Source organism: Cydia fagiglandana, chromosome 10 (assembly GCF_963556715.1).
Source record: "Cydia fagiglandana chromosome 10, ilCydFagi1.1, whole genome shotgun sequence".
Taxonomy (NCBI): Eukaryota; Metazoa; Arthropoda; class Insecta; order Lepidoptera; family Tortricidae; genus Cydia; species Cydia fagiglandana.
The window spans coordinates 20,678,392-20,706,098 of NC_085941.1; the positions used below are offsets into that span (position 1 = coordinate 20,678,392).

General features: G+C 38.0%; 2 protein-coding genes across 4 annotated transcripts in view; one reads left to right on the forward strand and one right to left on the reverse strand.

Annotated features, from left to right (window-relative positions):
• The window catches only part of LOC134668047 (formin-binding protein 4-like), a 35,011-nt gene extending 26,895 nt beyond the window's left edge, over positions 1–8,116 (forward strand). The window contains exon 11 of the mRNA XM_063525495.1: positions 7,349–8,116. Within this exon, the coding sequence (XP_063381565.1) occupies positions 7,349–7,444 (96 nt within the window). The 3' untranslated portion in view covers positions 7,445–8,116. The remainder of the gene's footprint in view (positions 1–7,348) is intronic.
• Positions 8,117–11,654: 3,538 nt separating this feature from the next.
• The window catches only part of LOC134668035 (uncharacterized), a 68,864-nt gene continuing 52,811 nt past the window's right edge, over positions 11,655–27,707 (reverse strand). Inside the window, exons 3-5 of one of the 3 annotated variants that reach the window (XM_063525479.1) lie at positions 20,143–20,293; positions 14,004–14,125; positions 11,655–12,864 (exon numbers count right to left, since the gene is read on the reverse strand). In XM_063525479.1, coding sequence (XP_063381549.1) covers positions 11,713–12,864; positions 14,004–14,125; positions 20,143–20,293 — 1,425 coding nt within the window. In that variant the 3' untranslated portion in view covers positions 11,655–11,712. The other 2 variants (XM_063525481.1, XM_063525480.1) reach the window with 2 other exon arrangements.

Sequence of the window (27,707 nt, forward strand, 5' to 3'; positions counted from 1 at the left end):
TACAATCGCTATCGCTTCGACAACGAAAAGCATTATGTCTCTCTATCACTCTTCCGTATTAGTGTGACAGTGACAGTTGCGTTTCGATCGCTACGGAGCGCAAGCGATTGGTATCTTGGCTACGCGACCAGTACGGTTACCATCAGTTTGTCACTGACATAAACGCCGTCGAGAACGTAATTTACTTTCTATACATCCCGTTTGCACTAATATGCGAGTGCGAGCGAGATGTATAGAAAGTAAATTACGTTCTCGACGGCGTTTATGTCAGTGACAAACTGATGGTAACCGTACTGGACCTCATTTAGCATGATGCGATTGATGCGTAATATCAAGTGGTGCATGACATGCTCTTATGTATGCGAAATGATTGTTCATTTAAATATGTACATCGCTTTAATGATGATGCACCTCAGACTCTCACCTTTATGTGTTTATTTTATTGTACGCTTCTTTAAAAATTAACAGCTAATATATTTATATATTATGTTCGCGTGCAAAGAGAGTTGAATCCAGTGTTGGCCGAAAGTTAATGCGAATTGAAAATGTTGGCCATTAACCATTATAAATTGAACCTTAAACCGTGACGGACGGTTACAGTTTACGATTCAATTTATAATGGTTAATGGCCAGCATTTTCAATTTGCATTAACTTTCGGCCAACACTGGACTTGAAACGCATGCTAGCATTACACATCAGCACACAGCTTCCATACGGCTAAAATAGTCGAATTAAGAATAGTGCTTCCGTGGTACATAATGACAATGACATAATTTTTAAATAAAAGAAAGTATAACTATAAAAAGTTTTCACCGTTTTCAGCACTATGACATAATTCGGTAATCGGTTAGTGATATTGATGATAAAAACACAGGCTTGTTAAACACACAATACAATGCAGGCAACATCAAGTACGGTCACGAAATTTAATTTACAGTACATATGGTGCTACATTACCGCACTAGTGCGATAATAAGCAGGGCCATATTATGTACTGTAAAACGTTATACGATACACGTGCGAAAAGGTAATTCGCAACTCGTGTCGATTTAAAACACTCCCTTCGGTCTTGTTTTAATTTATCGCCACTCGTTTCGCATTTCCTCTTTTCTGCACTTGTAGCGTAATGTACTATTCTTCCACACTTCGTACCTTTGTCACAGTGACAACCAATAATGAAAGCCGCCAGATATTTCATGTTGTTCTCGCTGTGACAAGGTACGAAGTGTGGAAGGAATTAAATTTCGTGACCGTAATCATCTTAAATACAGATTATTATATTTGAGTAAATAATTGAGTAAACATGTAATGGTTATTGTAGTGTGTAAAAAAGCATTTTGTTATTAGGCACACACACCCACAAGCTTTAGCAATCACACCGATATAACAAAATTTTACTTGTTTCGTTCCACATAATCCTGTTCCTTTTGGCTTACCCCATACAAGTACTTCTAAACTTGAATCTTATGAAATAGCATTTAATTTTATAAACAGTTTTTGATAAAAAAAATTACAATAAAATAACAAACTGACACCAAAAACACTTACCTCGTTATCCAAATCATCTTTCTTTTTTATCAAATCCAAAATTAAGTAACTTAGCGCGTTTCATACTTAATCTCGGTACACGCAATTATTATGTAGCAAACAGTAACTACACGTAACTAGCAAGATGTGTAACAACACATGCTCTAAAGTATCATGTTAAAAAGCGTGCTATTGAGTATGCTCAATACGAGCAAGCTTATGAGCAGTTTACATTTGCTAGCAATAGGTATGCTAGTTTTAAGTTTGCTCCTGAATAAGCATGCTCAAAGCAAACACTCCAATACACATGCCATTTTATAGCGTGCTCTCTCGCTCTCTGTCGGTTCAAATAAAGCCATGGACAATCAAACAGCTATCCGTATGAAGCTGAATAAGATCATCCTTTTGCTGGCGATGCAATGCATCCAGAAACTTATATCAGCTCGACAAAAAAAGAAAAGAAATAGAAAGATTTGGGTCCGTGATTGGATATCTAGCAGACAGGACTTTGGAGCAAGTGCTCAGTTGCTTACAGAAATGCGAATAGAGGATGCTGCGGGTTATAAAAATTATTTGCGGATGCTACCGCATCAATTTGACTTTTTACTCTCTCAAGTTGAAAGCGCTATACAGAAACAAGATACTAGCATGATCAATAAGCAAACCTGTTCACACGCGCTAAAAGCACTCCCCCCTCCCCCCCCCTCCATCCGCGCTGCAGGTAGCATGACCAAAAATCGCACGACCGTTGATTTTTGAGCAAACTCAAAATGAGCATGCTTGCAATGTTTCGACACACATACTACTAAGTAGCAATTGCTCAATAGTGGCATGCTTTCGTGCTAGTAATCAGCAATTCAGCATGTGTAACAGTAGCTTCACTGTCGGCTTATGCGCAACTACTTACTGGCAGGTCGACGCGGCGGAGGGAGTCGCAGCGGTCGGTATCGGTGCGGAGGCCTGCGGTACTGGGCGAAAAGTCACCAACTTGCGAGCGAATTTCAATCAAATCACGTCGACGTACAGTACAGTCTTTATTGTAAAATTAATTAAATATGATTAATTATTGTATTATATATTTTTTTGTAGGGCAAAACTCATTAAAATTGTATAATTAATTATCGCTTTGGTTAAATGATATACATTGCCTTACAACTATGAATAAAAAATAACTAAATAGAGTTAGTTAATTTTCGTTTCACACTTTTGACATACCAGGTATTCAAAAAGTAACTAAGTAAATTAAGTGACTTTTTGAATGAGGTTCTTCGTGGTTAAATAGTTTAGTAATACTTAGGGAAAAAATAACTAAAATGACTTAGGTACGCTCCTAAATAAGTTACAAGAAGTTTAAAAATGTATAACAGAATTAGGTATTTTTCGACTAAAGTATTGAATTCCAAGTGAGTTTTTAGTTAGTTCTTTAACTTTGTAAAATTGATACTATGATCGCTATTGCTACCGCAATAAGACTGAAATTTGGAGAAAAAAAATGCGATTTTGATGACATTATTAAGTCAATTTTGGCCATTTTGTGATTTGGTGACTTTTCGCTCTACGGCGACGATTTGTGGTTACTAAAAGCTGCATAATAGCAGCATTCGTAGCAATTAGCTGTATATATTCTGTGTTGTATGATTTTAAGCAGACAATATTAAGAAAAATGTGATAGTGGCTACTAAATGCTGAAAAGAAGCGTCGGTGAAGACTTTCAACTGTATAAAAGCGGTTGCAGTTTCTGTTTTAACGCTAGTTTTTGAATAAAGGTGGACGCTATTACTGGAAGCTGTAATAAAATCCACATATTATTTGTTATTCAGTAGCTGCATATATGGGTTAATTATGGCTTTTATTGACATAACGTCTGAATAATAAATACTAAAACAACACTTATACTTAAGTTATAGCGATTTTAGTACACATATACTATATTTTCTTGCTAAAAGCTGCAAAATGAACGCAATGAGAAGCGCTATTCAAACTACTGCTTAGTATCAACAAGTGCGCAGTGGAGAGGGTTCCGTAGCTTTATACACGGTCAACAGTGCTACTTGAGTCTGATTGCTTTGAGCTTGAGCGTGTTTTTATTTTATTTTGAACGCATCAAGAATAAATACGCATATTCTTTAATCCAACCATTATTTAAAAAATCGAGGTTTAGTTTTCTTAACAATTCTCTTCGATTGGTTTTTTTACACAAGATGCATTGTCCTTTTAATTAGAGATGCACCGGATATCCGGTTACTATCCGACCTATCCGGCCACTATTTTACTATCCGGCCGGATACCGGATAGTGACCTTCTATTCGGCCGGATACCGGATAGTAACATTGAATGATTTCGGAGTAAACAAATTGGATTTAAGAAACAGACACGGTCATAATCGTACTTGTTTATTATTTTAAAACAATTTAATCATTCCACTGACTTGCACGCGCACTCATTTCGAACCTAGAAATGAGTCCGCGCGAACGTTTACTAGGAAACAGGTCAAACCTGCAGAATGCGCACCTGAAAAACCGAAATGTAGGTATAGTTCCGCCGGCCGAATATCCGGCGGCCGGATACCGGATATTCGGCCAGTGTCCAGGCCGGATATCCGGTATCCGGCCAAACAACTATCCGTTGCATCTCTACTTTTAATGACGTAAAACAATTGCTAGTTACCATCGTAAACACTGTTAACTGACCATTTTCATACCTTACTGCAACGAGATAAAGTTTACCAATGGCCATTTAAGGTTGTTGTTAGTTGGCAAACAATGTGTCAAATGCTAGTTATTCATATTGTTGCATTAAAAAGTTGTAGACTGGACTGGGTATGAGAAAAATAAAATAATCACCCTCATAGCGAAATCGATTCTCCTGTCGATTTTGAACAGACTGTTTTTAGTTTTCAAGTGGGTCTACTCATACCCATCCCACACTGTACTCGTACTCATACCTAAACAATACTGCCCATATCAAACTATACTTAATTGTACTCATACCCGTGATACCCGCTACTAATATGAATGAATGAATGATATACCCTCACCTTCGCACCTATACCATATTCATATTCATACCATACTCGTAACCATACCATACTCATACTATATACATCTTCGTACTCACGTCGTACATCTTTGCGTTACCTTTACCTACTACATATTTGTCGGAACTGATAACGGAAAAAATAACTGTGTAAACTGCCGTGCCCCCAGATTTATCATATAACTTATATATTATATCGCGTTTATAATATTAGTGGGAAGTAGGATTGAATATTGCCCGTGTTACATACCTATAATGTTTTATCATCAAAGTAGTGAGGATCTATGTGGTTTTTACTATTTGTGTATAGAACCCTAATAGGCTTTAAGATTGAGAAAACAATTACTATTATACTGATGTTATTCAAAACTTGTTGTGTTAAGACCATTATTATCTAACATGTTGCTTAGTAACGCGAATAATGTGAATGCTTATTCAGAAATTAGCACAATAATAGCTGTGGCAGCAGCTTATATTCAGCACAGTCGGACGCCATTACGGTTGCTCACTTTCTAACCTCTACAATTATATAAGAATTGAAAATGAGCTGAAAAACCCATTTTATTCATTTACAAAACTAGTTTTATCGTAGCATAACTTGTTAAAGTACATTTTCTATCACTAAAACATCTAAACACCGCAGAAAAATTACAAATTTAAATGTGGAGTAGTAAATTTTCTATATTTACTTTTGAAACGGTGCATTATTTACGCGGCGCTTTAAAATTTTAAATAAAATGCATATATATATTAACAGTAAAGTCGCATGCGCAATGAAATTGAAGTTATGTATAGCTCCTTTTTTGGTAAGTTTTCACTGCAGAAACTACACTTTGACACGAGTTCACAAATTAAAATGGAAGACAAATCATTGATTTAACACAAATATCTGAATATATTTTCTGTAAAAATGCACTTTGGAACCAAAAGCTTCATAACGTGTGAATAACTGATTCATTGTGTACAAAGCTGGATAACTTTGGTTGAAAAGCGGTATATAAGCTTTTGACAGCCTCTATACAAGTGTTATTCAGCGATTCAATGTGTGGGCACACACTTATATAGCTATTACATAACTGTTATTCAGATATAAGCGGCGTGGGCACTGCCCACTTTGCGCCCAAACCTTCTGTATAACGTCTATATTAGCGCTTATTCAGCTGTTATACAGCTACCTATTCAGCATTAAGTACGGCATGCTCTATTATTCAAACAATATTCAGCTACGTTGTGTTACTTGGGATACCATCGTATCCAGTGCTATTAGTATTTTTTAAAGAACTTATTATTAGCTTTATGTCATCAGGATTAGTCTGTTTCATAAATAGGGAGTTAGCATAGTATGTCATTGTTTTCTTATAGTTATTTTTGTTGCTAGTGCTATTATGAGGAGTAACAGGACGAACTTGGTCCACGAAATAGTTATTAAATTCCTCTGCAATATCTTTAGGATGCGTAACTGTCTTTCCATTGGATACAATTTGCTTAATGTTTTCAGTAGGGTACCTAGCCTTAGATGGGTTAATAATTTTCCAGGTGGCTTTTGTTTTATTCTGTGATCGTTCAATATAGTTGTCATTTTTGGATCTTTGAACACTGCTCATAATTCTTTTAAGATGTCTGGAATAACATGTTAATTTTTCTTTTAGGTCAGGGTTTCGTGTCAGTCTATATTTCCACAACAATTCTCTTTTCCGCTTACAGCAATTTTTAATACCATTTGTTATCCATTTAGGTTTAGTCGTAGTGTTAATTCTATTTCGTTTCTTAGGAAAACATAATTTATAGACTAGGTCAAATATCTCAAAGAAACTATCAAATGCTTCATTTGGATTGGCTGCTGAAAATACTATTATAAAACTAATATTACGTAGACAGTCTATGAATTTGACAATGTTTTGTTCTTAAAATCAATTTGTTCTACAAACCAATATGGAATGGAGCATGTTTTCTTTACTGGACATTTTAACAATTGTGCGGTATGATCCGATAGAGCTAATTCTAAAACCTCAGCTTTACTGCCTCTAACATTGTGGATTATATTGTCTATGCAAGTGCGACTGGATAATCTAGTAGGCTGTAATATTCCTAGCTTAAGGTTGTAACTGCTTATGAGGTTTTTGAAACCCTCCTCCTCTCTCTCTTCCTAGCTATCCATCCCACATGGTAGCGGGGTCAGCTTTCCTGCTTAACCTTCTCCACTTCGCCCTGTCCACGACATCGTCCTCGGATAACTTGCACTCACTCAAAAACTCTTTTTTCCTAAAAAGGAAAAAAGGAGGAGGAGGAAGGTGTCCTAAAAGGGGGCGTAAAATATTGCTCACGCTCAGATTCCATGGTTGGTAATTACAGAACCCAGTAAATAGCTACTCGCTCGCATTATAATATTTTTTACGTTGCTGGATTCAACAATCTATGCGTTCATAGATCGACACACTAACTACTACCAACTAGTTTTTCACATCAAACTTGATGTATTCAAAAAGTACTTTACAATAATAACAATTATTTAGCAGTTGCGCTAGTGAGCAGGTTGATGGGATTAAAAATAGATTCAGTAAAGAAATATTAACCTTTTGGACGCCAATGACCGATATATCCGCACCGAAGGTCCAACGCCAAAGACTGATTAATCGGTCACATACTACAAGGCAACATAGACCGACGTGCATATACATAAAGTTCAATTTCAGTTTTGACACTTCGGTGACGTGGCGTCCGAGTGACCGCTTTTGTGTTTGACACGGCGGCGAAAAGGTTAAAATTGCAACGTTTACATTGCAGGTGAAGATATCGTCCTCAATCGGGCTGAAACACAAGACGGTGTCCAGCATGGTGGCCAAATGGCAGCAGGTCGCCGACGAGATACACTCCGACTAGACCACCTATTCATGTCTATTATTAAATGTATACGGGGTTTCAATTTTTACTCGTAAGGCCACCCCACACAAGCCTCCTATTGAGCGTTGGCGTCTATAGTTCGTTTTTTTATTGCATTAGAAATAAGGTAAACAATCTTGATGTGTCTTTGAAAAAAAACGAAAGTCAGCGCTATGGAAAATGCGCGTTGCGTCGAGCAGCAGCCGTAGAGTTGACTAGACGCCGAGTCTCGGGACACGCTAGTGTGGGGTGGCCCTAATCCTTTGAACGCCACAACCATTATTGGCGGCTAAGGCTGGATTTGCAATATTACCTACGTCAACTGCGACTAACTTTAAAAAACACGATATACTTATGAGTAATTTTTTTTTTCGATATTATTTTATGGCAACTTTTTGTTTAACCACTTTAGCAGCAGTAAAAGTAAGTAAAGCCGTATAATTTTATTTTATATCTTTAGATACATATTCAAACAATGTAGTTATCTCAATACCGTAGTAATATTGTAAACATTCACACAAATGATATACGAAGACGCTAGATTTAAATAAGTACCGTGAGTTTTTGTAACGTTACAAGCGCATGGCGGATGCATTTTGTACAGATATTTATGATAATACGTAACTGTAGTTAGGCATGTAAATATTAATAAATGAACGTAATGACTGAGAAGTTTGTTTTATTTTTTTACCCCATAGTTATGTGAACTCAGACCGACTTACTCACTTAGTTTAAAAACAAAAAAAAACTCGCTCAAAGATTAACAGCACAAAGTAATTCTTTTTTAACCCCCGACGCAAAAAGAGGGGTAATATATGTTTGACACCAATGTATGTCTGTCTGTGGCACCGTAGCTCCGACGAATAGACCGATTTCGATGCGCTATTTTTTACCCTGAGAGTCAGTTTCCTTCGGTGGTTCTTAGTTATGTTTGATAGAAATCGATCCACTATTTGATGTGTATCAGTTATTTTCCATAATTTTATTATGTAAGGCATTTTTGTCATAAAATGGATAATTTAATGGTTAATACTTAGAGAATATAACCAACGGAGTGGTCATTAACAGGCATTCCCCTCTGTCGAAAAAAGGCGGCCACTGGTCAACCACATGTCAAACACATGTATGGACTGACGTTTATCTGACATGGCTATGTTGACGTTACGCATACATTTGATGTGCCCCTCCCCCGCAAAAAACGGCAGACTATTTTGTACCGAAAATTATAGACATGGCGTCTCAGTGGTTAATACGACAAAAATGGGGACGACGTTTGTATGGAGAGTCGGTCGTCCCTTTTCCTCTTAGGGGCATGGCACAACTGCGTTCGATTCGCTCGTTGCTCCGAAGTTTGAGTGAAACAACGCTATGCTCGTATTATAGCGACATAGCTCGCACAGTGAGCCATAGCCCATACCCCTTAACTAGCAGTTATTTTTAAATTGCTCAACCAAATAAATAAGAAACTTGATTTGTAAAAATATTTTAATGGTAATAGGCACATTTTATACAGAAGGTTTACAGTTATGAAACTTTACAAAACTATCTATAAATAAATCTAAAGCTGACTTCGTCCACATTGTCATGACTGTACATGTATATCTATGCTTAACAGTTATAGGTCTTGAGTGGGTTTTACAGTTATTAAATATAATTACTATACAAACTATACACAAAGGATTGTTAAAACGCAAAAAAGAACCCAAAATAAGTAGCTACAAATACAATTTTACCGTTGAAATAAATGGCGCTGTCAAGGAATTTAATTTCAGGACTGCAGACCCATCTACTTCAGCGGTCAAGTTCTCGGTTGCAATATTGGCACTATTTTACGCGTCTTAATATTCCTTTCTTTATACTAGGTGTACATTAAGCTTATTAAATAATGCATTTGAACTTTACATTTGGGTTGATCCTATATGTAGTACCTATATATGTGACTTTCCATCGGAAAAGGTTCCTTACGCACCCTTCTCGAATGGAAAACCACCTATTATTTATATTTAGTTTTTAATGAATAAAGCCGTCATGACAGTTTCTTCAGTACCCGCGATATAATACAGGGTGTAAGAAAAAAACTTACAAAATGCTCATTTAAAAACTATTATTTTACTTAAATTGTCATTTTAAATTATGTTTTATTGATTACGACATCTAATTAAACAAAACAGCATCTATATTTTGCAAATATCCAATCTCGGTAGAGTTTTTGGACCCTGCATCTCGAAAACTTAACAATCATCTATTTTACTCTAGTGCGAACACACCATGCAAACGATGGTCAACGAACACTGTCCAGACCGGCTAGCATGAGCTAGCATGAGTTGCCTTCTCAGACGGGCCAGCATGAGTTGCGTTCGCGCGCGAGTCCATACTTGTAGTGTGCATCTGTATGGTGTCACGCCCACAAACGCAACCAGTGGGGAGACACTCCTTTCGGATATTCTCGGTTCCGTTCGGCTCAGCAAGCAATTATTAGGGTTGGCACAACTTGAGGTCCCCTTGCGTGCACAACCACAAATAAGATTAATGACTTTAATTTTGACAGCCCTAAAATAGCCGAAAGAGATACATATAAGAGATATATAGTGCTATCCCACCAAAAACATTCTGTAAAAAACTAGCCAAGTCTCGATGGAGCTGCTTGTTTATCTCTAAAAAGTAATGAAATCTAGACAAAGTCGTGCCAAGTCTAAGGTTCCTTACTGCGATTTCTTTATTATTATAGTTAATGTTGTGTGACTTGGCCGTTGAAGGGTACACAAGGGTACAAAACCAGGTGCTCCATGACACCATTGCACCAATCTGCCATTGCACCAAAAAGAAGTGTTTTTCAGGCTCGCCCATACATAAGTATTATTGAAATACGCAGCTTTATCAAGCCTACAATTGACTGGGTTATTGAATCAACGTTTTCCAAGTGGCAATTTTCCATCGTCAATGGGTAGCGGTTCTGGCGACAGATTGGTGCAATGGTGTCATGGAGCACCTGGTTTTGTACCCTTGTGTACCCTTCAACGGCCAAGTCACACAACATTAACTATAATAATAAAGAAATCGCAGTAAGGAACCTTAGACTTGGCACGACTTTGTCTAGATTTCATTACTTTTTAGAGATAAACAAGCAGCTCCATCGAGACTTGGCTAGTTTTTTACAGAATGTTTTTGGTGGGATTTCACTTCTTTTTGTAGAAACCTCCTGGCACTGATTAAAATAACCGACTTGGTTTCACATTACATCTCAAAACTTTTTTGTAGTAAAAGTGTTGCGAGACTTGCACCTTTTTACATGTAATGTTTTTGATGGGATTTCATCTCTTTTTGTAGGCAGTCCTTCTTTTCGGGTACTCATACCCATACTATGTATACACATATCATAACTAAACATATCTTCATTGATACTCACATCGTACATCGTAGTGTACCTTTACTTTACCTACTATTTGTAGGAACTGCAACAGTAACTTTGTAATATCATATATTTATATGGGATTACAAACTTACTTATGCAGTTCTTAGATCTTTAAAACGTGACTGATATTGCAATATTTTTAGGTTTTCCCTTTATGTGGCCATTAAACCCTAACTCTGTACCAAATTTCAGCTCTCTGAGTTTATGGGAAGTACTAGTTCTATTCTGATGATCATGAGTGAGTTTCATAAATGCGAAACTTTGCTTTCGCTTAACTTCGGAACTAAATGACCTACAGACTTGAAAGTTTGGATTTTAAGTATGTGATTATAGCTTACTGGATGACCAAAATTTCTGCGTTCTGGTCTTATCCAGAGGTTCTCAAATAGGGGCCTGAAAATGCGGCGAAATGGTTCCAGTAAAGGATGGTACGGCAGTGTTTGCTTCGCGCTCGACTTGGCGGGGGCACTGACGTGCCCCCCGACATATTAGAAAGGGACAGCACGATTCGTCCCTGGACCGCTGTCAAACTTCGGTTTTGTAGGAAGTGTCTTTTCTGTATTGTAACTAGTACCTACTATTAATTATTCTGTGACGCAACTCATGCTAGCCGGTTAGTAACCGCCATATTGCCTGTCTTTCAGCACTTGCTTGCTTTATTGTGTGTACGCACTAAAGTGTCACTGAGTGTGAGACACTACGTTTTACTATACTATAAAGACCGTGCGTGTGGGAGTCTGCCACCTTGTGGCTTAAATTGAAAACTAAAACATGACATTTAAGCAAGTAGGTGCTGCCCTCTATAGCTCACGCACGCTCCCTGATGAAGCTTAAACTACATCTATGGCCTTGTGAGTTACCGCTTCACCACGCAGGGTTCGCAAGTCCCAGGCACCACGTACGCGGGATGGCATTGAGGGCATTTAGGGTTCTCCCCATAACTAGCCCTTCCAGGCCTGGATACTTTCACATTGAAGGAAGTTTCGGCATTCTCATCATCATATCCTGGATGAGGCTTGTCTAAAGGAAAGACATAGTCAGGAACGAAGTAAGAACTAATGTTATATTCTGTGTTTCTAGCAGTCACGTCTACTTCTACTGGTGTTGGTCTAGTTACTGTGCTAAATGGATTGATTTTTCCCGCATTCCTCCCTTCAGGAATCACTGCGTCGTTATTGTCATTAGTTATATTGCCTAGTTTAGGAGGCTCCAGACCGAAAGCTGGCACTGCCCATTTCCATTCATAATAAATAGGAGGTCCTATAGTTGATGTTGGTGGATCAGTACTGTCGTGTTTAGGGGGTTGAAGCTCTTTACTAGGCGCTAACGGGTCGAAAGCGTCAGTAGGCTTGATGTTAACAGTATCAAATCTACTGCTTTCTGTCACACCTTTACCTTGGACTTCTATTCTATTAGCATTATTTCCATTATCTTTATTCCTCCTTGGTGTCCGATCTTCTTCTGAACTGACTTGAGCATCAGGTAATTGCTGATTCAGACTAATAATCTCAGTTTTCGTCATAGAAGTTTTATGTGAATCGGGAGAGTTGGGGTCGAAGCGGTTGATAAAATTAACAACTGGATCCACTGTGTCTTTTATTCTTACATCAAGCTCAAATTCTTCAGAGCTAGCTTCAGTAGTAGAAACTGGAGAAGAATCTTGGAATGTTGATCCGCTGTTTTGTGTGTTTACGTTAGGCTGGAAGGTAGGGCTTGGTCGTTGAGAAGCGGCGCCAGTTATATCATCGTCATCAGGTAGATTCGTTTGCACGTTAGGAGTAGGTCTTGGTCTTTCTACAGGACGATTTTGGATATTTGAGGGCCGTTTTGCGCTGGCTCCAGTGAAAGTGTCTTCCGTCTGTTGATTGTTGGGTCGGTTTGAGGGTCTGCCGATACCTGTGGACCAGGAGGAGGGCGGGCGGTAGCTATGCTTGGCGCTGTCGAGGCCGTTGTTGGTGGAGATGGTGTCGGGGATGCCCACGATGCTGTTGCTCGGGTGGATGGCGTACTGGAACAGACATTACGGAAGTTACAATCTTAGGTTAGGTCATAGCATAGGTCAAATCGCGTTTTACACGCTTTTATTTTTTTTATGTTAGTGTTGATAAAAACAAAAGCTCGGGAAAACGCCCGTCATTTTGAAATCAGAACTATAAGTAATTTAGGACCCATGGAGTTGAAAATGTTCGTTAATAGTCTACGGACGTCATTGGGGCATATTTTAATCGTTGACATTAATTTTTGTGTCTGATGTGGTTTGGACAATCTACAGCTGCAAATTTAGAATATTTATTCTCCCTTATATCATATTATGTCCATTTACATATATTTTAAGATAGGTATTTCAAAGCTTTAATACGAGGTACCTACGATGAGACAAAATGTCGTTGACTTCCAAATGGAATGGCTTCCTACACTGGCTCTGATTTGAAAGTTCGCAAAGCAAAAGGTCACTTGCTCTTAAACTGTTGAAAGTTAACGTTTAAATTGTTAATTAGGAATTGCACGCTCACGCCCTTGATTTGGCAAAATAAAAATATTTTTTACAACCAACGTCGTGGGAAGCGTTAAGCAACCAAAAATCTCGATTAAAAAAAGTATCTATCGAACTTTATTTAAGTAATTATTATCATGCCGTAAGGAAATTGCTTAGCGGAAGATTCTGGGGATTTATTGTAGAAATAGACTCCTGCAAAATCAATAGAAAATCAACTAAGTTTTTAACCGACTTCCAAATCTCAAAAGGAGGAGGTTATCAATTTGGTTGTATGTTTTTTTGTTTGTTTTTTTAATGTTTATTACTCCATATCTCCGTCATTACTGCCCCGATTTTAAAAATTCTTTTTTTGATTGTATGTAGGTATATGTATACAGATTGATCCCGTTTTTGTCAAATCCCAGTTCTGAATGATAGGACCTGTCGAGCAATCACTGACGCTCACTGATACATACAACACCAGAGTTGCATGCCTTTAAGATGGGAGTAGATTCTTGAAGCGGGCGACAGTTCATTCCACAGTTTAGCTGTGCGTGGCCGGACATTTCTGGAGAAACGCATAGTTGAGGACTACCAACCATCAAATGGAGTAATAAATACGAAGGGCAGTCAATAATCCAAGTTATAGAGTTATATAGGTAGTTAGTTACCTTAGTTTCCGCCTCTCTGAGGCCATCATAGTAGTTGCTGTTGGGAGGCACGGAGAGTATGTCCGGGCGAGGGGTCCGCAGCTGCATGTCGTGTTCTGACACGAAGGGTTTGTCACGCTGACCTGGAACGAGAGATACATTAAATTAGGAGGCTAAAGCAGTAGGAAGAGGGTATCATTGACAAGGGGAAGAAGAAGGCAATTGCTGGGAAAGCATTAATTTATAACGGGCTATCTTGGCAAAGTTTAAGATCAATCAGTCTTGAAAAAGTTTAAATTAAGAGTTTCGTGGCGGCTATCGTGTGCGGCGCGTCATAGTGAACCTTGATTACTGGGCTGCTTAAGTCTAGCCGCGGGTGTCAATAGACATCTTTCGTAACCAAAGGGTTAACAAGAAGCCATTCCTGCCGTGTCAAATATAGTGCTCATTTCAAAAATCGTAATAAGTTCAATTCTGCATAACAAATTACATAGAGTAGTTAGATTTAATCATGACATGATATCATGATTCACTTGCAAGTATTTGTACCTAATGTAGGTAAAAAACGCCAAAAGAGCAAGGCTTCACCAAGGATGCACTAATAACGATATAACAATACATTCAGCCATAACACATGCAAACACTTTACGAGGAAGTCTATCAAGTTTTTTTTTAAATTGCACCATTAATTGTGATACAATCATCCCAATCACGCCGAACACTTATGGAAAATTACGAATATTTAGGTTGCGTGCACAGTGTGTCTCTTCGATCTTTATCAAGTGAAATAAGTTTTTGGCAAAGTTTTCATTTTTGGTACAAGCTTTTATCGCCGACTGTACTTTTTTTTCCACAGGCAACTAATACTCATCGAGACAATTCTAAAAACCCCAAACACAATTAGGTTTCGTTGTTTTATCACAGAGTTCCTATGGCCACCTCCGGCCTCCATCATCAGATCAGCTCGATGACACCATAATATTGCATTGTCACCCGACTTACGTATGTATGCAAAATTTCAGCTCAATCGGAAACCGGGAAGTGGCTCAAATTTAACTTGCAAGATTTGATTACAAACTGCAGACAACGGTCAGGTGAAAGTAAATAAAAGCTTGTAAAAGGAATTTCAACCCCTAAGGGGGTTAAAAAGGGGATGAAGGTTCGTCTGCGGGTGCAAATTTTATTTTAAGCAAGGAACTTGAAAAACGTTTTAAAAAAAATAACAATGTGAAGTTATTAGAGTTAGACCAAGAAAAGTCTGCAACTATTTTGATAACTAGCATACGCAGTGCAAGTATTATTTATACGTCATATTTTCATAGAAGTTTGCCCTTTAAAATAACACTTTCACTGCGTGAGCTATCAAAAACGGTGCACACTTGTCTTGGTCTGGCTCTAGGTATTTTTAACCCAGCCATCCCAAAATCACGACTTATAAATTTAACTTCGGTGCAAAAAAACATAATTGGAGTTTCGTGGTTTCCGGTATTCCGGTGTATACCGATATTAACAGTCATTAAATACAACCTATACCGGGTGTGGCCTGTAATATGAGCAAATAATTAAAACATAGATTGTACTCCTCAAACGGTGACACTTTTGTTCAACAATTTTTTAAAATTATGAAGTATTTAGACTCCCTATTTTTCATACAAAATAAATATTATCTTCAATGGACGCCATCGCCACGCCATATCATTGTGATTGACGTTGCTTGTCACGCCTTAAACATAACAGAATTCGCAATACATTGCATCTTAGAATAAACTTTAAAGTGTATTAAAAATCAAACCACAACTTATTTATAAAAGTCGCTGAACAAATGTTGGTCAGTATGAGGAGTACCTACAGCCTACAGTTTAATTTTTTGCTCATAATTATTACAGGCCACACCCGGTATAATAATATGCGTTTTACGTTTTACTTCGCGAAGTATGTACATATGAGACGTGTGTGCATGCACCTTTAGGATGCGTTCGGAAGTAGCCAATGCCCGGTCAAGGGCGCGACATTGCCACTTGATTGCATCCATTCAAGTTTCCGAACGTTTCAGCTGTTACATAAAAAGTGCGCGTTTATCTATGGCGCGAAATTCAGAACGTTCAATGAACACTGATTTAGCTACTTGACGTAGCATGCGTGGGTAGAATTGTTTGGTGTTGAATGGGCTTGTTAAGAATGTAATTATAGCGCATTGAAGTGGCAATCATTAATCATATGACTGTGTGTGCATCGCAGCTTTGACAATGAGGTGACCTTAGCGTTGTCACCTGTTTGATAGGGCCTTATACCTATTTATGAACTTCGATGTCTTTAAATGTCAAGAAGTTATAGAATGTATTGAAACGGCAGGTCTTTTGATAAATCCCTTTTTCCTGAAGATTATACATTAAAGTTACCTATGTCCCTAGCAGATAACCCCTTTTGATACATGCCAATAGTGCTTTACACTTGCTTGCTTTTGTAATAGGGTTGCCAGACATACTAAATATAATATATTTTATGAAACAGCACTTGACCGGTTTTTTTTTTATTTGCCGCCCTTATCTACTGACTGAAATTGCTTGATAGAGTGGTAGTAAGAACCTAATTATTGTAAGTTAATCAGGTGACAAGACAGGCGTCGGAAGTTGATAGCGCTGGTTAACCGCAATGTCTACTATGTAGTACCTAAGTAGTAAGTCATCATGACCGCAACAATATGTTTCATTATTTTAAGTATATATCTAACCATCACCTTGCCACAAGGTGTTGGTGTCATATCGTCTTACCGGCGCTCAGGCGTGACAATTACGATATAACTTACCCAAGTAGTGTGATTATCGACCCGATTCGAACTTTAAGATATATACGTCAAATATTACGTCTAGATACGATATGGATTAGATATGTCTGTCAAAACTGTCAAAAGTGACGTTTCATCAAACAAAAACGTTACCTTTGACACTGACATATCTAATCCACATCGTATCTAGAAGTAATATTTGACGTATCTTAATGTCGAATCGGGCCAATGTCAATTCAATGTGAAAAGGGTTAATAATAAGTTAGGGAAGCAAACAAGCTTTGGTAACACTATTGGACAAGTATGTACCTACTTATCAGAAAGGGAAGAGATCGATCCTCGCTTGACGTTGTGAATTTTTCCTTTGAAATGGATGAAAAATCTTAATTAAAAGAATACAATTACCAGCCCCATAAACCTTCCCTTTGTCGAATCCATCCATGTGTCCTTAACCTTTTGAACGCCAAACGGCGCATCCATTTGCCGTGCCACTGATGCCAACCTAATAGTGCAGGGGTGTTTTCAGTAGATTTTCATCAAAAAACGATCGACGTCAAATGCCGTCTTTGGCGTCGTGGTCACGATTTTGCGTCAACGACAATTGCCGTCTGTGGCGTTCAAAATGTATTTTTTTTTTAATTTTTAATCAAAAATATAATAAAAGAATGTCCAACTTCGGTAAAGGTCTGTTCTGGACTTCAGGATTTTGACTCTCTATAGTCTCTTTCCCTGGATATCTGCCAATTATGACCGAATTGAGAATTATTAGGTATTTATTCTTGCAGCTCCATAGCTAAGATGACACAGTGAACCCAGCTCAAGATGAATTATAAGTCTAGGTAGTCTCAAAGCGGGCATAATGCGGCGTACTCACTATATCTACTTAATTAATTATTGAGTCTTAAGTACCGATATTAATGCATCTTTTTTTTATTGAATAATAAACAAGTTACTTTTAATACTACTACTCATCATCATCTCAGCCATAAGACGTCCACTGCTGAACATAAGCCTCCCCCTTGGATCTCCATACCCGCGTCTTCCTCCCCCCCCCCCCCCCACTAATTGAGAGGTGGCTCTCGCTGTCTCCCAGTCTGTATCTGTTCATGACCAGCTAAGAATCAACTGTGCCAAGTTTCAGCGCATAGTCACAAAGTGCAAGGTCCCCATACAACGGTGTGCACTAACAAACCAGCTAAGTCCAAATCCAAAAATAACAAGAGGGTCTCTATTGTTTCCCAAATAGTTTTAAGTCATAATGTATTGTTTGTCCGAATTTTCGTTAGTCATAATTGGTTTTTCTCAAAAACGCGTATCTTTTCAGGATTGCCATAAAACAAACCTAACCTAACCTAACCCATCTTTAGAATAACCTTACAAAAATCCTGAAAAGTTAACGGTTTCAGTTTTATGACTAACGATAATATGACAATCAATACATTATGACTTAAAACTTTATGGGAAACAAAGGGACCCCATAACAAGACGATACATGACACCATGGTGACACAAAAGCAAAATACACATCGTTCACAACTTTCTCAATTCGAATACCCGCTCATAGGATCGCCACTTTATATCTGACCTTTTACTTGTATATGAAAGCCTAGACTCGGACCGGTTGACTTGGAAATGTCGAATCATTGATCAAATGCGTATTTGCAGTCTGGCTTACTAAGCATTACCACTCGAGCCATTAGAAACATTGAACATAATTTATATTTTATGTTTCTGTTTCTATGATGTTACCGTTCCTCAATCCACCTACGGAGGGGCGGCTGACGTTCATAAAGGCTTCATTATAATTATATCGGTAAAAATCTTTGCTTATACCTACCTAATTAAGATAAAAAAATAAACATAATGAAATATTTATTTCGATAAAAAGTTCAGTAAACAAACAAGTTCAAACTTATTTCAATCAAATATCAAATATCAACATTTATTCAGCAAATAGGCCACAAGGGCACTTTTACACGTCAACATTGAATTTACATAAAAGCAAAAATAATAACATCAACAATTTTATAAAATAAAACTAACAATTCAATCTAACGTATTACAATTACTAAGAGATGTATATGGTCTCTTAATGTCGAATTACATACAAAATACAGATTAAAAAAAACACACACAAAAAAATCTATAATATTTAGAGGTGTAAATGTCTCTAGGTGTCAGAACTATGAGATTATATAGTTTATCAAGTTATCCTTAGAGATGTATAGGGTCTCCAAGAGTCAATATCCTGTATAATTAATACATTCATTAAGAGAAAAGAAACATACGAGAACAGAATGAGGCGTCTCACTCTAATCAGCCTGTAATTCATGTTTCAATCAAAAATACTTATTAAATTAGATAGAAAGAGAACAATTAATTTAACCCATTCAGCGCTAATGACGACACGTTGTCCTTTTGCCTCTACGCAGCATTTTCGCTACATACGGGGAAACCAATCGGCTACGATGTAGCGCTTCGACCGTAGCTCAGCGGTGAATGTGAGATACCTAATAAAAGTATTATTATAGTCACGTGCCAGACGAAAAGTCTTGAGCAACATAATGTTCTAAAAACAGGTACCACACAACATTATATATTTATAGAAAATACAGCTAGCTGTAGGTCGGTAGGTAGGTATGTTATTATGCAGATAGAACAGATAGATGCAGTGTTTTTGTTTTTTGTTTTGCTAAACACTCATATGAGTAGATTGGCCCATCAGTCCGCTTTGCTGGTGGTACAGCTACTTAGTTCCCCTGAGTTGATCTGATCCCTTACTTTTAATGCTGACGGCGAGGATACCGGTGGTCAAAGGTCAGTATTTTATGCTCGAACATGTAGCTTCAGTAACGTGCCAATGTGCCAATCGTTAACGCTCCGTACGGATAGTCATCCCCTCTATCACTCTTCCATATTAGTGTGACAGAGACAGTTGCGTTTCGTTTGCTACGGAGCGTAAACGATTGGCACGTTGTCTAGGCACCCTGGTGTAACTAAACTTACCTATAAGTAGATTGGCATTATAATCAGCTTCGCTGGCAGAACAGTTGACCATGTACCAATGGTCGCAGATCAGCATTATCTGCTGGAAGAGTGTGGTGTTCGGGCAGCTATAGCTAAACTCACATATAAGAAGATTGGCGTCATAATCAGCTTCGCTGGCAGAACAGTTGACCATGTACCAATGGTCGCAGATCAGCATTATCTGCTGGAAGAGTGTGGTGTTCGGGCAGCTATAGCTAAACTCACATATAAGAAGATTGGCGTCATGATCAGCTTCGCTGACAGAACAGTTGACCATGTACCAATGGTCGAAGATCAGCATTCTGTGCTGAAAGAGTGTGATGTTCGGGCAGCTATAGCTAAACTCACCTATAAGAAGATTGGCGTCATAATCAGCTTCGCTGGCAGAACAGTTGACCATGTACCAATGGTCGCAGATCAGCATTCTCTGCTGGAAGAGTGTGGTGTTCGGGCAGGTGTAGCTGAACTGCCGGCCCAGGCCATCGCACATGTGGTACACCTGGAGACAAAGGGGAACTTTGGTACACTAGTGTCAATAGGCCTAATAAGTAGTAAAAGTGCTAGGGGTCGAGTGTCTGAATCGAGAATCTAGATGCATAGTAAAGCTTAACCTGATTATCGAAACTGGAAAAAAACCGGGCAAGTGCGAGTCGGACTCGCGCACGAAGGGTTCCGTACCATAATGCAAAAAAAAAACGGTCACCCATCCAAGTACTGAGCACTCCCGACGTTGCTTAACTTTGGTCAAAAATCACGTTTGCTGTATGGGAGCCCCATTTAAATCTTTATTTTATTCTGTTTTTAGTATTTGTTGTTACAGCGGCAACAGAAATACATCATCTGTGAAAATTTCAACTGTCTAGCTATCACGGTTCGTGAGATACAGCCTGGTGACAGACGGACGGACGGACGGACGGGCGGACGGGCGGACAGCGAAGTCTTAGTAATAGGGTCCCGTTTTACCCTTTGGGTACGGAATCCTAAAAAATCAACTATGTAGATGTCGTAACACTGCACGGTTTTTATTAGCCACGGTGCGGGTCAGTGGAGGCACTTGAGTGACTTTCTATACAAAGAATACTAAAATCCGTTGCGTGCGATTGCGATGCGTCCGATGCGTGCGATGCGGCCCTGTGGTCGTCTACCTATAGGACGTTTTGATTTAATCGTATAGGTGTGGTATAGGGAAGAAGAAAAACTAATCACGGCACTGTTAAAATAAATACAAAAAACATTGTGCCATTGAAAAGCCTATTCAGACAAATTGTTGGCATAAATTATAATTGTTACAAAACTTACGCATACGCGGAACACACGCTACAAAAAACTCATTATATCCTATCGATTACAACTCATTCAAAATTACATGTGTTACATTAATTGACTGGCATTAAGATGTAAAACTAATGATATCTTCGGATGCGTGTCTTAAAGATTAAGGAAGTGCTTACATTATTAAACAATTTGTTTATAGCATGATACAATGAATCCAAATAGTTTTTTTTAATTAGTAAGATAATATTGCGTGTCTAGGAATTTGTTGTTATTAATTCCTAATTTGATTTTTGTAATTGAATAAGCAAATAAAATTAATGAGGTTTTTTAAATCAACACTATCGACAGTGTTTTGTTTAAAGTTATATTTTAGTAAACCGCCAAACAGCCATACCATTTTAAAACCCATGTAAGTCGTTTTAAAATGTAGCTTAACTTCGATTGTATGGCGGCGCGGCGCCTAGGTTCGTATGACTCTTAAGAGAATAAAAGCGTATATGTATATTTTAGGTCATTTTGGACAACCCTTTTATTTCTAAAAATGTCTGTTTTGAAGTTTTGAACTATCAAACTACCTAACATAACTTTACGGCAGCTTTACAGCCACTTTATTTGACGCTAAGTTTTTCTGACGTTGACGTACTTGCATCGATCTTTCCAGTAAACAATGAGTCGTCAAGTTAAACTCAAAGTCATCTCGAAATAGCACACATTACTGGTTTTTTGGCACTTTGGGGTTTTCCTAAACTCAGGTTACCTATTTGTGCAATTGTGATTTTTCTTGCGATGTTTTTAACAAGAAAAAAACGAACAAAAAATGCGTAAATAAGGTGTTTTCCTAAATTTAATCTGCTACTCAAACCGTGAGATCAAATCAAAGGAGCACCTAGAAACAAATTCTAATCATATCAAATATTGGTATTGGTATGTTGATTCTGTACAGTACACAATCGCGAATAGGATGAGAACCGGCCAATACCATGTCGGGTCATGCTCAGTATAGCGTTCCGTTTCATACTTCGGCAGGGACTACCGAATAGGCCGGAGTCCGGTCGTCATAATTCTTAACTACTTACCTACATACAAAATATACAATAGTTAGACTTAGCACCGCAAAACAAATCGCTACTTAATTTCCTTGTAAGGAATCACATTTTCTTCACCATTCACTGCGTCTCAAGAACTTAATCAATGTAATTTACCTTAATAAGTGAGTATTCGTTCTTTTCATGTTAGTAGTTCATTTGTTTTTGTTGCCCGGTTTTATATATTTAGAGTACATACACTCTATGAAACCACTTAGTTATCCTGGCAAGAAAAACTTATAAGGTACACCGACTTATTTATTTATGGCGACGAGGGCCATGATAACAATTTTAATAACAAAACTTTGAGACACTGTAACGGTTTGCTTAAAACCTCGTTCGCGCTAAGCGTTTTGTGCTGGCCGGTTGTAAAAAAAAATAAAAAACATTTTCAAATAGTTTTCTGAAATCTGTCACTTGAAGAAAATTGATGAACATTTACGACAATTTCTTGCAAATAAGATACTAAATATCTCTAAAATAATATAATTTACCTAACTTAATCTAAGGTACTTGCACCTAATAAGGCCCAGTTTTAAAGTTTGCTCAATTTCAAAATTTCATACTTTTATAAGTGTAAATGAGTTTAAATTTCTCGCCCATGTTTGGTTAGTACCATAGACAAAATTGCAAGTTCATATCAAAAATGAAAAAAATAAAAAATTAAACTAAAATTGGGCCTTATTAGGCGCAAGTACCTTATCTAGTTCGTGCCTTATTGGTATTATGCTGTGTACATTTCCCCGGATCGGGTAAGTGTTGTGAATATTTCATTTAAGTTACTACTAGGAATAATTTTACGTTGTATTCTTTTATACTGTTAACTAATCTGTTATTTTCTGACTGCTTCATCCGTGAACACTAAAATAATGCTGAAAGGTTAACTTTCCTGATATTTCTTTCCTTGTGGGCCGGATGTCGCAGTCACTATTGAGTGCATGTTCTAATATGCCCAATATTACTAGGGATCAAGTCTAGGGTTGAATTTACCTGCACCCTGCCTGACACCCTCTATCCTGCACTACCCCAGGTTGCGCTATGCACAAGCTCTGCTATCTGGAAGGTTTCCATTCCGAGCTGGGGATCCTGAACCACAGCGGGAAGCCATCCTAGTCTACTCTGGACCAACTGGGACTCCTGCGCCGTACCGCGGAGCCATCTACAACTGCCCGCCTACGATGTAGAGCCTCAGGAAAGTGCCTCCTTTTAAGGACTTGTTTCTATATTTCTATCTCTGTGTCAGCTCAGTTTTACGGACTCACGACCCTAGCTAACTTCCTGTAATTATAAATAATATTAAATATCTTTTCTAAATTAAACTTTCATTTCTAACCTATCTATCTCTATCTACATGTGACGCTAAACGTCACATTGGCGCCCATACTAGGTTTAACTGAGCTGAGCACTACCGAAACAGGTCCTTAGCATTTTATTTTTAGTTTTCACTGATGTTCATGTAGGTTCATTACTGTCATTAGTCATTCTAGTTTCTGTACAGTCATATCTGCCTAGTTTAAGTTTATTTTGAGTAGTTCCTTGGTACGTGGTTATCTTTATCTATTCATTTTTGTTTTTTTCTTACTATAAAGTAGCTTCTAATATCCTACCAAATTTGTAAGCCACGTACTACGAAACTAAAACTGTTTTTTCTACCTGTGTAAACCTGTGTATATAATCACAACACTCACCTAATTCGTCTGAATTGATCATGGCGTATCCTATTAAGTTTCTATCTCTGCAAAAAGCCGAATTAGAATACGAGGTTATTCTAAGGGGTGGTTCAGCTGGCTTAGTACAAGATCTTCGGAGCCAGATTGTAAAATTGAATATACCTCCTGAGGATATTTTAGAATCTCACTTAAAGTCTGCGACTGATCTAAATAATGTCAATGATTTTAAAATAACGAACTATAATAAGTGTTAAAATTAATTCCTTCCGTTATTGCTATCTATCTCTACGTCTATGATCTAATTCTCTAAAACTACCCTCATGCAACTCATACTAACTAAACCGCTATCATGTTCTTTAAATTTTCTAATTATTAGGTACAAATTAATTTTTTATTAACCCCTACCGGTTAACGAACTTCTACAAAGTTCGGAAAAATTAATTTGCCATTAATCCCTACCGGTTAATGAGCTGTTTGCCTATTATATTAGAATATAAGACTTCTACAAAGTTTTATGAAAAAGAATAGTATGCGTGAATAACTTGGATACTGAGGTTTAGAGTTAGACGAATTTAACATCTATTAATAGTTATATGAGAGTATTTTATACTAGCTTAAGTAAAATACTCAGACTGTATGGACGCAAAAACACTTTTCTGTAGTGTTTATTGCTTGTTTGTTTGCGTGTTGCATGTATGAAGAGGTATCTTTTGAGTGAAGCCTGACTGATAACTTGTATTTCTATTAAGTAAAATAGAGACTTAGCAGCGGATTTTCTTAGCAAAAATCCTAACCTAAAAAGGGGGGTATGTAACGGTTTGCTTAAAACCTCGTTCGCGCTAAGCGTTTTGTGCTGGCCGGTTGTAAAAAAAAATAAAAAACATTAATTAATAGTTTTCTGAAATCTGTCACTTGAAGAAAATTGATGAACATTTACGACAATTTCTTGCAAATAAGATACTAAATATCTCTAAAATAATACAATTTACCTAACTTAATCTATCTAGTTCGTGCCTTATTGGTATTATGCTGTGTACATTTCCCCGGATCGGGTAAGTGTTGTGAATATTTCATTTAAGTTACTACTAGGAATAATTTTACGTTGTATTCTTTTATACTGTTAACTAATCTGTTATTTTCTGACTGCTTCATCCGTGAACACTAAAATAATGCTGAAAGGTTAACTTTCCTGATATTTCTTTCCTTGTGGGCCGGATGTCGCAGTCACTATTGAGTGCATGTTCTAATATGCCCAATATTACTAGGGATCAAGTCTGGGGTTGAATTTACCTGCACCCTGCCTGACACCCTCTATCCTGCACTACCCCGGGTTGCGCTATGCACAAGCTCTGCTATCTGGAAGGTTTCCGTTCCGAGCTGGGGATCCTGAACCACAGCGGGAAGCCATCCTAGTCTACTCTGGACCAACTGGGACTCCTGCGCCGTACCGCGGAGCCATCTACAACTGCCCGCCTACGATGTAGAGCCTCAGGAAAGTGCCTCCTTTTAAGGACTTGTTTCTATATTTCTATCTCTGTGTCAGCTCAGTTTTACGGACTCACGACCCTAGCTAACTTCCTGTAATTATAAATAATATTAAATATCTTTTCTAAATTAAACTTTCATTTCTAACCTATCTATCTCTATCTACATGTGACGCTAAACGTCACAACACAGACATATTAAATATATTAAGAACGAGAATTTAAAATACGTGAGTGACCCTTTCTTGATATATTTGACATATTTAATATGCCATGATAAATAATTAAAAGCACGACCAAAATTATAATAAATGTTCGATATCGTACCCGGTAAGGCCCACTTGCACCATCCCACAAACCCAGGGATAAGCGATTAAACCGTTAACCAAGTGTCTAATTGTACTGGTAACCAAGATAACTCCAGGTTTAACCGGCTAACCCCGGGTTAGTGGGATGGTGCAAGTGTGTTAAACGTTTCCCTTCAAATAATTATAAACAGACACACCTATATTCTGAATATTGCTTCCCGCCCATTTGGTCTTGATCTGTCGCTAACTTCAAACAGATCAACAAAAACTACCGGCGTCTTCATCGGAATGAGGAACTTCATATAATAACATTAGGCAGATCGTGACGCCCCTTATCTGAGTGTATATTTAAATTGGTTCTCAACTGATAATACAGAGAAGTTCCAATCCTGTCACTCAAGGTCTGACGTCTGACCCTCGACCTTAGAGTAACTGAGTTAGATCTTTATTTGAATTTAATGCAAATAAGATTGTATAACAGATGCCTTGGTTAATACCTTGGTACGAGTAGTGCATCTATAAGCCAGGAACAAATTAGTCGGTGACTAGAGGTTACGTACAGTCACCTGCAATAATATGTTACACAACGAAAGCCGCAAAAATATGTGACACGATCTTATTTGTAGAGCCATAAGAACGTGTCACATATTTTTGCGGCCTTCAAAGTAACATATTATTGCAGGTGACTGGACATAATATGCCTAAATAGTCGTGAATGTTAAGTAATTTATTACATGAGTTTTTGTAAACTGTATACCGGGTGTGGCCTTATGGTAACATTCCATTTCTAACCGCAGCTGCACTACTAGTACTGAACGCGTCGCTGTTATTGTCAATTTCCATAGTAAAATGAACAGTAGTGCAGCTGTCGTTGGTAATGGACTGTCACCTTTAACTTGAGCAAAAAATTTAACTGCAGGCTGTAAGTACTCCTCAAACTAACCAACATTTGACTAGAGTTATATTGACCGGGAAATGGACCGTGATTACCTTTTATATTGTTTTCGTTTCGACCTCCCGATATTTCTAAGCAATTACCTACATACATTTTGTTGTTGTTGTTGTTCTAGTGTAACTAACCGTGAATCATTCAAAATTGTTAACCAACATTTCATCAGCGACTTTTAAAAATTATATAGTCTTTAGATTTCCTAAGTATTTTTCATACATATAAATTAAAAACCGGGCAAGTGCGAGTCGGACTCGCGCACGAAGGGTTCCGTACCATAAAGCAAAAAAAAAACGGAAAAAATGCAAAAAGAAAACGGTCACCCATCCAAGTACTGACCACGCCCGACGTTGCTTAACTTTGGTCAAAAATCACGTTTGCTGTATGGGAGCCCCACTTAAATCTTTATTTTATTCTGTTTTTAGTATTTGTTGTTATAGCGGCAACAGAAATACATCATCTGTGAAAATTTCAACTGTCTAGCTATCACGGTTCGTGAGATACAGCCTGGTGACAGACAGACGGACAGACGGACGGACGGACAGCGAAGACTTAGTAATAGGGTCCCGTTTTACCCTTTGGGTACGGAACCCTAAAAATTGACGTTGCTTGTCACGCTGTAAACAACAAAATTCATTTGCGTCTTAGGGCCACTTGCACAATCCCACTAACCCGGCCCACCCGGTATATGTATCAACACAAATGTAAGGTCTTGATTGTATATCAGTATTTATGCACAATTTGGCCACAAAACATTTATCTATCTATATAGCCATGTAATGCAATTTAATTGTACATATTTGTTGCCGGGTCGTGTCTTCTCGGTACGCACGTCGAACATCAGTCTGATCGCCTTCTAATTCATATAATTAGCCTAAACGCGTAAGTGGGCAGCTTGAGACTTGTTTGTTTTAGAACTAAAAGGATTAAGGATGACTCACGCTAGACCGGGCCGGGGCCGGGCCGGAGCTTCCGGCGCTTCGTTTTCTATGGAAAGCACCACGTGATCACCTACCAGCTACCAGCCATCATAGAAAAAGTACATGTCGGGCGCCTCGGCCCGGGCTAGCGTGACTCATCCTTTATGGCTCCTCTACATGATGGGCCAACGCCGGCCACTCCAAGGGACGCATTTATGCGTT